At 41.4% G+C, this 14,645-nt stretch overlaps 1 protein-coding gene across 3 annotated transcripts in view; it reads left to right on the forward strand.

Annotated features, from left to right (window-relative positions):
* Window positions 1-14,645, forward strand: part of SAMD12 (sterile alpha motif domain containing 12) — a 430,213-nt gene that overhangs the window by 34,579 nt on the left and 380,989 nt on the right. For all 3 annotated transcript variants that reach the window (XM_043483220.1, XM_043483219.1, XM_043483221.1), the window contains exon 2: window positions 10,288-10,466. In XM_043483220.1, the coding sequence (XP_043339155.1) occupies window positions 10,288-10,466 (179 nt within the window). The remainder of the gene's footprint in view (window positions 1-10,287; window positions 10,467-14,645) is intronic.

Below are 14,645 nucleotides of genomic sequence, written 5' to 3' on the forward strand. Positions count from 1 at the left end.
ATTAGTAACTGACAGAGATGAAGGCCTGGGCTCCTTACCTGGCCTTCTATGACCCATTGGAGATTTTAGAGTACCTTATTATAGCCTAGGGGAGGGTGGAACTTGGGCTCCTTTGCTGATATGAGTGGTTGAGTTATGTTTTTACTGTGATGTTAAAGTAATGCAATTACTATCTAGAAGTTTCCATCTTGCTAGACTGCCCTTGTCACCGTCCTTTGTCTACAGAGCACAGGCTCTTATTATCTACTTTTTTGTTGGTGCCCTTTGGCACCTCCAGATTTCAGCTTCTTCAGCTTCAAGTCTGGAATATATGAGGCAAAGAGAGAGCCTAGGAAACTCACCTTCATGTCTTTCCTTGAGTTCCCAGGTCCCTAGATATCTACCTCCTCTTCACCTTTCAAAGTCAGTCTTACATTTGCTTTGTATATATATGCTCAGGATTTTTGTTTTTCCTTGGTAGAGAAAATTGAGAAAAGTGTGTCTATTCTCTTTTCTCAGATGCATCCAGGAAGTACTACTTTAAAAATTTTTGAGAAAAAAACAGTAGATTACATGTAGTAAAGGAAAATACTGTTTTATGAAAACTTGGTTCAGTTCATGTACATAGATACAGCTGTTTAGGCAGTGGTTCATGGCATGAAATCTGCTTCTTATAGTATCATGGATAAAAATGGTTTAGTCACCATGGTAGACCACCTGTTTCCTTATCGGTCTGATACCTGAGTACTCTAAAGCTTCACAGAACTTCTGAGTTTGTCTGCCTTTGTATTCTCCTCATGAAATAAGAGTTAATGTCTATGTTCCCTGGAGGTTGTCCAAAGCCTTCCCCCACTCTCCTGATGGTGAAATGGGTAAGTTAAGCATTATCTGAATTTCTGCTGTGTTTAGTCCAGATATCATGGGTAGGAAAGGTGAATACTTGCTGTGGTTGCCACACTTAAGTAGTCTTGGGGAAATGAGATTCCTTTAATCTGTTTTACAAAGAGGACGTCATCTCTGTAGACACGAGTCAGAGTGAGTGTTCTTCACGTGGCTTGGAGGAGACGGCGTCCCAACACAGCTGCACATGGCCTGAACACCTGGCTGGGACCGACACTCACCCAGGTTCAGCTGTGGCAGCCACAGGATAGTTGTCAAGGCTACCATCTACCATAGGGCAGACTTCTGAGGCCAATAGAGTGTGTTTTGGGCATCCAGCTGTTCACAGTCCTTGCTGTTTTCCCCTCCTCCTCATCAGCAGAGTACCTTCTTCCTCTCCAGCCTCCTCTTGTTCAGAGGAAGGGATCCATCTGTTACTGGTCCCTTCCAGGCTGGCTGGGAATGGACGTGTCCTCTTCTAATGCCTCTGAGTTACCCCTTTGGAAGTTTATGTTTTACTTTGTTCTTTTTGATAGTGAGCAAAGGATTTCAGACTGTATCTAAAACATGTTAAGTTTTGGCCTATGTTTACAGAACCACACTGAGCTGACCAAGGAGAGGTTTGGAAATCCTATTCTGTCTCCTCATAGTCTGACCCAAATGATAAAAATCGAACATAATTTAGTTTATCTAAATTGCCTGAGAGTGGGGGAGTGCAGAATAAGTCAGAGGTGAGTTCCCCAAAGATCCATCAGTTTTTGGCATTTTTTAATGATAAAGTGAAAGACCCCAGGGTCTCCAGAACATGGTTCTACTCTATCCTAGAACAGGGCTCCCTCAGCAGACTTATTTTTGTAAAGAGCCAACTGGCAGATGTTTTAGTCTTTGCAGGCCATGTGATCTCTGGTGACTTCCCTGTGGCTCAGACAGTGAAAAATCCACCTGCAATGCAAGAGACCCAGGTTCAATTCCTGGGTCAGGAAGATTCCCCTGGAGAAGGGAATGACAGCCCACCCCAGTATTCTTGCCTGGAAAATCTCAGAGACAGAGGGACCTGGCAGGCTACAGTTCATGGGGTTGGAAAGAGTCGGACAACTGAACTACTAAGCTTGCATGCGTGGTCTTTGTCACCACTGCTCATTTTAGCTATTGTAGCACAAAAATGGTCATAGGTAATATATAAATAATTAAGGATGGCTGTGTTTCAGTAAAACTTTATGAGCACTGACATTTGAATTCCATATGTTCTTTTCAGGTGGCAGGCTGAATTTGGCCCATGGGCTGAAATTTGCTGACCCCTGCCCTAGGAGATGTCCACTGGACAGGTTCCTTTGCCCAAATAGCCACTGTGCTCCGTATCCACTAGCTTAACCCAAACTTATGTTCCTGAGACACTTCTGGTACATCGCTATATGCTCATGTTAAAACGGTAGTGGCCTGACACCCATGAACACATTGATTCATGCAGAAGTTCTTATGAATATTGTGAATACCAGAGTCCCGCATTTGAGTAAGAGTTTTGCCTTCAGGTCTCCACAGTGGAAGACTTGCATTGATCTACTTCTGATATTTTCTTCATAACAACATGAACAGTGTATTCTTAGTGTACACCTTCCTTGCTAAAGCATTATTATATAGCTTTCTAAGTCATTGGGAGTTATGCAACCCAAACTGGAGTATTTTGCTAGGATTTTAGTATTCTTTTTTTTTTTTTCCTCCTTAAGGAAGAGCTAAGCAACCATATGTAACTAGTTAAAATGGAATCATGTGTCAGTTTGGAATGGATCATCTGATAGTTAGAGGATACTTGATTCAAAGTGACTGAACAAGAAGGGATTATCTCTCCGTCAGAGCACCAAGTCCGGAGGCAGGCAATTATGAAAATAGTTGAGTAGCCCTATGGTGGCAGAGCCAATGTGGCCACTAGCGTCTTGACTTTGACTTATGTTTGGAGCCCTGTTGTCACAGAAGCTCTGTAGCAGCTCAGAGAACACATCAGCATTCAAGACAGAGGGAGGGAAAGAAGGATGGTATCCACATCTGTTCTCTTTTGTCAGTTCTAGGACTGTGTCTTTACCCATCAAATGCCTGCTTAGGTCCTATAGGTAGGAATCTGTCAGCAGCCACTTGTAGCTGCAAGGGAGGCTGGGAAATGGAGTTTTGACTTTAAGCCATGTTGTGGGAGGTGGCCAAGGAGGCGAGCACTGGGAATGTTTAGCCAACTGGAAGTGTCTGCTACAGAGAGCGAGCAGCCCTTTGTGATGCCTGGGTGACTTCTAGAGAGTAGAGTTCTGCTGAATTTGAATCCAAAATATAATGCACGAGGTACTTCCCTTAATTAAACAGGTGCTTGGAAAGTGTCTGGTATGTGTTTATTATATCTGAGAGGTATGAAACAAGGGCCATGTCCTCCAAGAACTTTAGCTAATAGCAAGAAATAGACATGAAATTGTAAACAGTCTATCTCAATTTTAATAGCTAATGCTGAGGATTGGAGTATATTAATATTTGTGTTGTAGGGTCATGTGTTCATTTAGCAACATTTATGAGGTGCCAAACATGTCAACTGTTTAGTTTGCAGGTATGCAGATGAATAATGCAGTTTCTGTTCTGCAGAAAGCAGTCAAGTAAAACAGCAGTTTTAGGAGCTCTAGGGTTCTGTGATTTACCATAGCTTGAATTATCCAATTATGTTGGAAGAACTTTTATTTGCTCTTTTTTGTTGTTTTTTTGTTTTTAAAGTTTTTTTTTTTTTAATGGGATTATAGTTGCTTTACAATGTTCTACTCTACAGTGAAGTGAATCAGCTATAGGTATACCTATATCCCCTCCCTCTTGGACCTCTCACCCCCCATCCCATCCATCTAGATCATCACAGAGCACCGAGCTGAGCTCCCTGTGGTATATCGCAGTTTCCCACTAGCTAGCTGTTTTACACATGGTAGTGTATATATGTCAGGCCCAATCTTCCTTTGAAAAATAAATATGTAAGCTGCTCAACAGAAGGGAATGACAGTCAGTAAGATTGGATCAGTATCTTTTCCATCATACCTCTGCTTATTCTGTAAGCATTGATTTAGGGTAACTGTACAGTAGTCAGGTGGCTGGGCACTGGGTTTGTAAAACTCAATAAGTCCCTTGCTTCATGGGGCTTCTAGTTATAGGGTAAGCAGATGTGTTAATAAACACTTGGAATGCATGGTGTATACTCACACAAGATCTAATAAGAAAAAGATGCATTGTCAACATTGCTTAGAAAGATGTTAATGGATGCAAAGTCAATTAAGGCTTCACAGGGAAAAGAAAAGAGCATTTACTATTTCCATGCAAATAAGGAAAGGGAAGAGTATATTATGGGAAAAGATCAATTTTGGCAAAGAAGAGAAGCATAAGACATCTCGAGAGCTCCAAGCAGCATCTACAAGTTGGTATAAACATAGGTGCAGAAGTCAGAGCAGCACCATTGATGGTGTTTGCACAGCATCTCTCTTCTCAGTGATGCTGGGAATAAAGGACCATTCAACTTGAATGAGTTGTAAGGAGAGAAGGGAGAGTGTGGTGTGGGTGGGGATTAAAAGGACTGGGCAGCTGTGTGACTCCTTGGCAAATAGATCCACTTGTTCTTACCAATGAGTGTCATGAGGCCAGCACATCCCTCGGCTCCTCTTGAATCATCTCAAGATGAAATGAAGCCTAGCACTTAGGCAGAGTGTTACTGTGACCCAAGTCCCATCAGAATGGGATCCCTCCAGAGGTCAGGATCAGGATGGCCCAGGCTCACTTCAGCCAGCGAAGCATGTCTTCTGCTGGTCAGGTTGGGGTTCTTTCTGGAGACCATGCCCTTTTCAGGAACATTTGAAAGAAATTAGATATCATTGAGCTATTGTTGTTTTTTTTTGTTTTTTTTTTTTTTTTGGAAAAAGAAACATACCTGAAAATCACAATGAGATGATTAAAAGAAGACTAAAAGTATTTTTGTAACTTCCTGCTTTGGGAGGCAGTAGGGAGGTGAAAGTAGAGGGAGTGCATTTTGGTTTTAAAAGTTTATTGTAGAATATAACAGAATTGGTCACCGTAACAATTTTTGAGTGTGTGAGTCAGTGGCATTAGATATGTTTATATTGTTGTGCAACCATCACCACTGTCTATCTCCAGAACTTTCTCATCAACCAAAACTGAAATTTCATACTAAGCAATAAATCCCATTCCCCTCTCCTCCAGCCCCTGGTAACCACTGTTCCACTTTGTCTCTCTGAATGAAATAGAATCACACAATACTTGTCCTTTTGTGACTGGCTTCTTTCAGTTCACATGATGTCTTCAAGGTTCACCCCTGTTGTAGCATGTATCAGAATTTCATTCTTTTTTAAGACTGAATAATGTGTGTGCCACACCTCCACTACCAGTGTGGCACATATATATCACGTTATGTTTGTCCATTCATTCATCACTGGACACCTGGGTTCTTTCCACCTTTTGGCTATTATGAATAATGCTGCTATAAACACGGATGGACAAATACCTGTTCAAATCCCTACTTTGGTTGGGATTGCTGGATCAAATAGTATTTTGTATTTTAATTTTTTCTTGAAGAATCATCATACAGTGTTCCACACAAACAGTGTTCCATTTTACATTACCACCAGCAACACACAAGGGATTCCATTTCTGAGGGAGTGGATTTTTGCATGTGAAAAAGAGATGATGCATTCAAATTGGCATCTCAAAACAATGCTAAAACATGGGTATTTGCATGAGGAATTTTCTCTAGCTTTTTTAAGATTTTTTCTTTTTTGGGTGTGGACCATTTTTAGTCTTTATTTAATTTGTTACAATATTGCTTCTGTTTTATGTTTTGGGTTTTTGGCCTCAAGCCATGTGGGATTTTATCTCCCCCACCAGGGATCAAACCCACAGCCCCTGCATTGGAAGGCAAAACCTTAACCACTGGACTGCCAGAGAAGTCCCTTCTCTAGCTTTTTGAAACAGTAACATCTGTAAAAATCTGGTCTTTAACTCATTTTAAGAGTTCACTGTTAGCAACTTTAACATTAAAGCCTCAGTGGCAGCACTTCAGGTAAAGACTGCAAGCAGCCTGCAGTATCAATATAATAACTAAAAATCCACAAGCCACAAAACTGTGAGATTAGGGAGATCCAGCAAACAATAAGGTCTCAAAGCTGACCTGTGAGCTACTGAGCCTATTAAACTGAGTAAATAACTTCAGTGAAAACAAGAAAGGGTCATAATCAGGACAGAAAAGAGAAAGCAAATGGGGGCACCTTTTACATGATGAACAAAGAGATGGAGGTCATGGCATATAAGAGGCCATTTGAAAGAGGCTTGATTTGTACATATTAGGAACATGAAATTTCAGGGAAAAGAAAACGAACCCTGTCAGGAACAGTTTTAAATAAATATACCCAAGCACAGAAACATAAATCAGCTACTGGATTTGTAACTAAGGAGGGAACAGTTATGAAGGATTAAAACTGTGTGTGAAGAAGGCAACATGCGTAGAAAGTCAAAATGCCATATCCCACCTCATGTCTATAGAGATCTTACATTCTGTACACTCAGTATTTACCAGCATAGAAGAGAGGCATTTTGATGTAAGGCGTGTTTGTGTAAAGATAGGAGATTGCTGAACAGATGTTTCTCTGATGCCTGTTACGTGCCAGATTCTGGACTGGGCAGTGAAGATGGAGCTGGCAGTTGTCAGCAACGAGACAGATCAATTAGACAGACATCCCCAGACAGGGAAGAGATGAAGTCCAGGATGCCAGAGCTCATAGAAGACTTTGTGAAGACGTTGGAACAGACACGTGGGCTGCGAAGGCATTCACGCCCCAAAGAAGGAAGTAGGACTTGGGTGGAGTAGAACCTCTTTCTAGGAGGAGGGACCAACATGAACAAGAGTAAGGGAAGTATGAGCGTCTGAGGGGGAAGCTGATGGCAGAGGAGGACAGGAGGTACTGGAAGCTCCCAGCAGCTCAGTGATATTCCTCAGGATGTGAATTTCAAGGCAGGAAACAGCTGGGAATCATGCTGGAGTATGAACAAAGATGCACATTTTTTTTTTCTTTTCTCATTAATGTCTAAATCCCCCATCTCCCTACACAAGCTCACCTCTTTTTAATAATCACAGTTTTAGTATATTTAATTGAAAATTCATTGTAAGCAGGCTGATCTTTGGAGAGGGGGAAGCTGATTGTTATTAACAGTAATTAGCCTCTTGCTCTCATAGGTTTCGTCCTTTTTATTTCACTGCCTGAACTGGGTATTGTGCTTGGTTCTCCAGCATCCATTCCGCCCCTGCTTGTTGAGTAACAGCGATGTGGTTTGGAGACTTGATCTTAGCTGGTTTAAGGGTAATCCTACCTCCACTACCAGTGTTTTAGTTCACTATTGGGTGTGTGTGTGATTCACTTTGGACCAATGAGAAAAATCCAAGTTTGGAGGAGGATTGAGGGAGGAAAACTATGGTCAACCAAACTGTCTCTATTGCTACATGTGAACTAGAAGCTTGTAGCTATAGTGCCATGTGGGGACCCAGGCTTAAGGTGATGTTACGGATGGTAGAATGGAGACGTGAAAAGAGAGTCCTTGATGGCCCTATTGAACTGGGAAATCAGCTAACCCAGAACTTTTCCCATTACTGGGCTTCCTCTCCTGAAAGTTAATGATTTTCTTCACTGCTTAATCTATTTTGGGTTTGTTCATCTGAAACTTGAAATCATCTGCAACCTAAATGATACATGATCTTTGTGACCTTCAGCAGACACTGTATGACTTTTTATGACCATAACCCTTTGAGCCTCATTTCCCTTGTCTGTGAAATGAATATAATTATGTATCAGAGTTTTTCATGAAGATTATTTGAGATCCATCACAAAACCCGAGGGAAGAGGCATGAACTAATACATGAGTGCCTCCGATGCACCGTGAAATAGGCTGGTCCTTGTTTTAGGAAACTTACAAAACTAGAAAAGAATTTCAGATAATTTTTTATATAAAATGGTATAAATAGGGCTTCCCTGGTGGCTCAGTGGTAAAGAAGCTGCCTGCCAATGACATAAATTCAATCCCTGATCCTGGAAGATCCCACATGCCACAGAGCAACTAAGCCCGTGAGCCACAGCTGTTGAGCCTGTGCTCTAGGGCCCGGGAGCCTCAACTACTGAGCACGTGTGCTGTAACTGCTGGAGCCTGCATGCCCTAGAGCCCGTGCTCTGCAACAAGAGAAGCCACGGCAATGAGAAGCCCGTGCACCGCAACTCGAGAGTAGCCCCCACTCACTGCAAAGAGAAAAGCCTGTGCAGCAAGGAAGACCCAGCACAGCCAGACAAAGAAATAAAATTATAAAGTTTTATAAAGAAGGTCACATGTGTATGGACCGCTGTACAATGAGTTTTTTCAGATTCGTACAATGTTTGTTGAATACTTGTCGTTCCAGGCACATGATCTAATGTGGGGTGGGGGAGGGGGGAATGGGGAGAATGAGGGAGGAGATCAAGGAAAGGCGTGTCTGAAGAGTTGGTATTTAAGCCAAAACCTGACTGATGAGTAGCAGTTAGCTGAAGAATGGGGAAGAACAGCTCAGGCAAAGAAACATTATATGCAAAGTCCAGAAGGCATGGACTGTTCCAGGAAGAGACAAGGAACTGGGTGGTACAGGTGGAGTGGACGAGGGATGCTGTAGTGGGAGAGGAAATTGGAGAGGTAGAGTGAAACAGATGATGTCACAGCTTTGTTGCCCATGTTAAAGATTTTTGAATGCTCTGGATGTACAATGAAGCCATTAGAAAGTTTGTGGGTTTTTTTTTTTTAACCTTTTTTATATACACAAAAGTAGAAGGAGCAGTGAAATAAATCCCCATGAATCTGTCAGTTAGCTTTAAGAATTATCAACGCATGGCTAATATCATCTATCTCATTCTATTGTCCCCTCTACATTTTTTATACAGTAGATCTTTGATTATTTTAAATAAAGCAGTGCGTACATGTCAACCCCAAACTCCCTAACTATCCCTCCCCACCCAGGTAACCGTAAGTTTGTTCTCTAACCCAGTGAGTCTCTGTTTTGTAGCAGAAGAGTCTCGTCAACTGACCTATACATGTTTTAATGAGATTGTGGGTATCCAGGGAGGAGGAGCAGCTGGGGCGGTCAGTCTAGGTGAGACAGGTGGGTAGCATGGACCAGAGTGATGGCGGTGGAGATAGAGTGAGGTAGGTGGACGGGAGCAACATTTTGAGTGCAACACTTACTGGCCCTGGTAAAAGATGAAAGTGATGTACTGACTTACAGGGAGAGTGGCATCAAGGACTCTTTAGCTTCTCTGTAGTGACTGGAGAAGGTGAATATTTGGAGGTAGAAAAATCAAGGTTCAGTATGAACATGTTAAATGTGAGATCTCTGATAAACTGACACTGGGATGTTGAGTAACAGTCTTACTTATGGCTGAAGCTTGTAAGAGAGGTCTCTCTGGGCTGTATGCGACAGGGCCATTGCTGGTTCAGTGGTAGAATTCTCACCTCCCACGTGGGAGACCCGGGTTCAATTCCCAGACCATGCATCATGCTCATCTTCGTTTTCTATGTAAAAAGAGATGACCAGAGCAAGTTTTATGCATGAAGCAGAGCACTCAAAGCTGGTGCTCTGGGACAGCCCTTGGGGATACTGTGGGGAGGGCGGTGGAGGGGGGTACAGGATGAGGGGGACACATGTATACCTGTTGCCATTTCATGTTGGTGGATGGCAAAACCATCACAATATTGTAAAGTAGTTATCCTCCAATTATAATAAATTAAAAAGCAAGTACACACCTGTTGGGAAAAAAAAGAGGTCTCTCTGGGCTGGATGTAAAATTTGAGAGTCACGGGCAGATTGGTTGTATCAGAAATGATGGGAAGGGGTGGGACTTGTTAAGGGAGAAGTGAGAGCTGGGAACAAAATACCTGCTTGACTTCTTACTATTTGCTCAAGAAATATTTGCTGAATATTGAGTGGATGCTCGAAGAATAGGGAGATTCAGAAGCTGGACGGAATGAATGAGCAGTGTTCCAGGTGGAAGCATAGATACAAACTAAACTGCAGAGGTTGAAATAACTGCATGCGTGGGAGGCAGTGCCTAAGTTGCTTGATTTGGTTTTATCATCTGTAATGTGGGGATTAGTCACTTGCTCAAGGTTGAACTTGAAACTGATGCTTCCTGCGTTTGTGCTACAGTCTTTTTGACTTAACGAGCTCAGGATTTTCTAACATACCATGGTCCCTCTTCCTCAGATAATTTCCTATAGTTATGATTCCACCCCTCAACTTGGAAATGTCTTGTTTCTTTCCTTGTAGGCCAAATGACATATTGTCTTTCACGGACACCTTCTTTATAGGATCTGTTTTCTGAGTTAGATTTCTTTCCTCTTTCCTAGCTCTCCACTGCGGTTTGAATCCACGGGGAATTGATCACCCTGCCCATGGTGAAGGTATTAAACTACAAATTGAAGGCGAAGGTGTTGAGTCTCAATCCATTAAAAATAAAACTTTCCAGAAGGTGCTTGACCAAAAAGGAACCCCCAAGCGACTGCAGACAGAAGCCGAGACAACTAAGGTAGGTGATACTCCCAATAAGTTATTCTGAAGCTGCAGCTTCTATATTTTGTGGTCCAGCCCCAGGGAAGAACTGATGGTGCTTTCATTAATTATTGTTGGTGATTCAAAAAACACTGCTCCTCAATTGCAAGTAATAAGAAATGAAAATAGTGACTTCATCCCCTTTCAAGTGAAATCAAAACACATTTGTGGTCAGTCTTAGAGCATGAGGCTCTGAGGATGGTATAGGACGAGCTATAGGGATGAGTGTCTGCACTTAACGATTTGTTTACCAGGCTCAATTGATCATTTGATAATATTGGACAAGTCATGTGACTTTTCAAGCCTCAGATTCTTCACCTATAGAATAGGTACCAGAAACACCATCATCTCGATCAGGTTGAACAGATGAAATAATACTGTGTATGTACAAGTATTTTGTAAAAGGCTCAGTTGGCTGCATGTGAATGAGGGGCTTTTGCTGACCATAACAGTAATACAAGTGATATTTTATGAAATATATACATATATTCCAGGTACTGTTGGAAGGACTTTTGACATACTGGCTTATTAGGTCCCTTAACAATTCTGTCAGGTAGATAATAGTAAGCAAGACCCTGGTTAAAGATATAATTGCTCTATTTTGTTGCAGTATTCTTCAGTCTTTCAGTCTTTAATATAGATGTAGGTACAAGACATACCTTGGTAAACTGGGAGCTTAAAGGATAGATGATTATTTAGTAAGAGCAACCTCTTTCAAAAGTTTTCCATCATGGAACTGGCACTGCATGGATTTTTGTCTGAAACCAGTGAAGATGCTTTTGTTGGGGGTGTATGTTAGTTTGCCGCTTGAAAATTGAGAGAACTCATCTTCCTATGGTATTTCCTTCGAAGAGATTTCCTTTCAAATGTTTGTTGAGGGGATGAATACATGCATGCCTGGGAAAGCAGATGTTGCAGTCTCCCAAGAAAAACAAGTAGAAAGGTCACTCGGCTGTCATACAATAACCCCCTCCCACTCCCGTAAATAAAAGAAAAAAGCCTTCCAAGATCAGATGTGAGTTTTTCCACCTTGTCTATACTTTTGGATAATTACTGTGGCTGCTTCTCTTCTTTAGTGCAGATAATTAAAAACTGATGACAAAAGAGTGTCTGTGTATCTGTGTTGTAGGGAGTGGGGAACAATTAGCAAGGGAGATATTGCAGATACTTTGCACATTTTAGCTGAGAGAAATTACACCTCATAGAAAATTGGTTGGTTATTGTTATGTGAGAGGAGCTGGGAATAAGTAAGCCCTATTTTGACATCTACATCTGGTCAGCCAGTGGTTCCATCTTGAAACAGTGAGAAAAAAAATGTCTTAAAGGTCTTCTTTAACTAGGAAGATAAATGGTTTATTTGAATAGGATCTTTTCAGAGTTGCATAAAATATTAAACATTACAGTGGAGGAAAAGAAAACAAATTGACAGTTGCCTGATTGTAATTCAACTTTAGTTTAATTAAATTAATTCAACTTTTCCAGGTTCTCTTTTATTTGCAAAACAGATTTAGTGATATAAGAAGTTGGATTCAAACCTGATAGAATTTGATAACTTCTCAATTATTTGGAATGTGTGATGTGGTAGTAAACCCAGTTTTCATGTCAGTACCTTTTTCCTCTAGTTCACTTTACATTTGCTTGGCTGAAAACCTACCTCACTGAGAATGCAGTCATCTATAACGAACCCTTCCTCAGGTTTAGACTCCAGTTGGAAACCAGATTCCTCTGAGTTTTTCCAGGTTGTCTACAGTGAAACTCCCAAACTGAGTTGAAAGGGAATTCTGAATGTCTTCACACTGACATGTTTAGGAATGAACAGACTAGGAGCTTTTGTTACAAAGTATTTAGTTTTTCATGGAAGACTGGATGACAGTGGTGGTTGCTGGGGAGCAGGGGCAAAAATAAAAATAAGGCTTACTGCAGACCTGCAGTGTCGCATACCCCAGAGATTGTGCACCACCGACAATGTGAGCATATTCTGTGCATGTACGGACACACGGAGATGTGCCTTTCTGTTGCACTTCAAGGGTTATTGGAGTTGTGAGTCATCCTTTTTCCTTAAGTAAATAATTGAATCTCTGGTAACTTGACCTACTCTTAACTTACCTTAAAAAACCTCCAGCTACAAATGCATCATGTAAAGCCACTCAGAAATGCAAATCAGTACAGATTTTCTGGAGGACAGTCTGATAGAGTTATCAAAATTTTTCAATGTGTGTAAGTTTTGAGCCAGTGATGCCCTCTCTAGGAACTTGTCCTAAGGAAATAATCACCCAGATGTGCAAAGATGGCTGCAGGAGAATATTTACTCTAGCAATGTCTATAATATGAAAATAATATTCATTCATAAAACTTTGGCCAAAGAGATTGTGTATTGATGGAATTGAACAGAATTCTCTCCTTATAAGGGTGATGGAGACCTATGTGTATTTACCTTAGTTTGTTCGGACTACTATAAAACACCTTAAACTGGGTGGCTTATAGTATTATTCAGCCTTATAAAGGAAAGAAGTGGAATCATTTGTAGAGATGTGGATGGACCTAGAGACTGTCATACAGAGTGAAGTCAGTATACAATAATTGTTTTCCTCTTTCTGACTAACACATATATGTGGAATCTAGAAAAATGCTACGGAGGCCTTATTTGCAAGGCAGAAATAGAGACAGACGTAGAGAACAAACGTATGGCCCCTAAGGGGGAAGACCAGGGGATGAACTGGGAGACTGGGATCGACATATATGCACTATTGGTACTATGTATAAAATAGATAACTAACGAGAACCTACTGTATAGCACAGGGAGCTCTACTCCGTGCTTTGCAGTGACTAAATGGGAAGGGGATCTAGAGAAGAGGGGATGTATGTGCACATGTAACTGATTCACTCTGCTGCACTGCAGAGACTAACATAGCATTACAAAGCAACCATGAAAGGAGAGTTTTAGTCACTCAGTCGTGTCCAACTCTTTGCAACCCCAGGGACTGTAGCCCACCAGGCTCCTCTGTCCATGAATTCTCCAAGCCAGAATCCTGGAGTGGGTAGCCCTTCCCTTCTCCAAGGGATCTTCCTGACCCAGGGATTGAATCCATGTCTCCCACAATGCAGGCAGATTCTTACCATCTGAGCCACCAGAGACTATACTCCAATAAAAATTAAAGAAACTGGGCGGTTTATAAACAATAGAAATTTGTTTCTCATAGTTCTGAAGGCTGGGAAGTTCAAGGTCAAGGTACCACCAGATGGAGTGTCTGGTAAGAGCCTTGTTTCCCAAGTCATAGACATCCATCATCTCACTGTGTCCTCACATGGTGCAAAGGGGCCAGGGATCTCTCTGGAATCTCTCTCATGGGGGCACTGATCCCATTCGTGAGAGCTCCATCCTCCCAAAGATGATGACTCCTAATACTATCACATTGGGGGTTAGGTTGTGATTCTAGGGCAACACAGATTTTCAATCTCTAGCAGTGTTTATGCAGGAAAATGAGTACGCTGCTATTACAGTAGGGGGAGAAGGAGAAGGGTAGGTTACTGCACAGTATGCAACATGTTCCCATTTTCCTGTGAATGCCTTTTTCCCATAAGAAGGCATCACCGAGTCTGAAAGACTTCATTGCATAGTTATTTTTAATTTAATTTATTTTTAAATGGTTTTTAATTTGTTTTAAAATTTTATTTTATTTTATTTATATTTTTAATTAATTTGTTTGTATTTATAATTGCTTCATAGTATTGTATTGGTTTCTGCCATACATCAACATGACTCAGCTATAGGTATACATACGTCCCCTTCCTCTTGAACCCCCCACCTCCTACCCCATCCCATCCCTCTAGGTTTTCACAGAGCTCTGGGTTTGAGCTCCCTATGTCATGTAGCAAATTCCCACTGGCTATTTTATTATGGTAATAGATATGTTTCTGTGCTATTCTGTCTGTCCCACCCTCTACTCCCCCTACTGTGTCCACAAGTCTGTTCTCTATGTTTGAATCTCCATTGCTGCCCTGCAAATAGGTTCTTCGGTACCATTTTTCTAGATTCCACATGTGTGTGTTAATATACGATATTTGTTTTTCTCTTTTTAACTTACTTCACTCTGTATAATAGGCTCTAGGTTCATCCACCTCATTAGAACTGACTCAAATGTGTTCCTTTTTATGG

Source organism: Cervus canadensis, chromosome 12 (assembly GCF_019320065.1).
Source record: "Cervus canadensis isolate Bull #8, Minnesota chromosome 12, ASM1932006v1, whole genome shotgun sequence".
Lineage (NCBI taxonomy): Eukaryota > Metazoa > Chordata > Mammalia > Artiodactyla > Cervidae > Cervus > Cervus canadensis.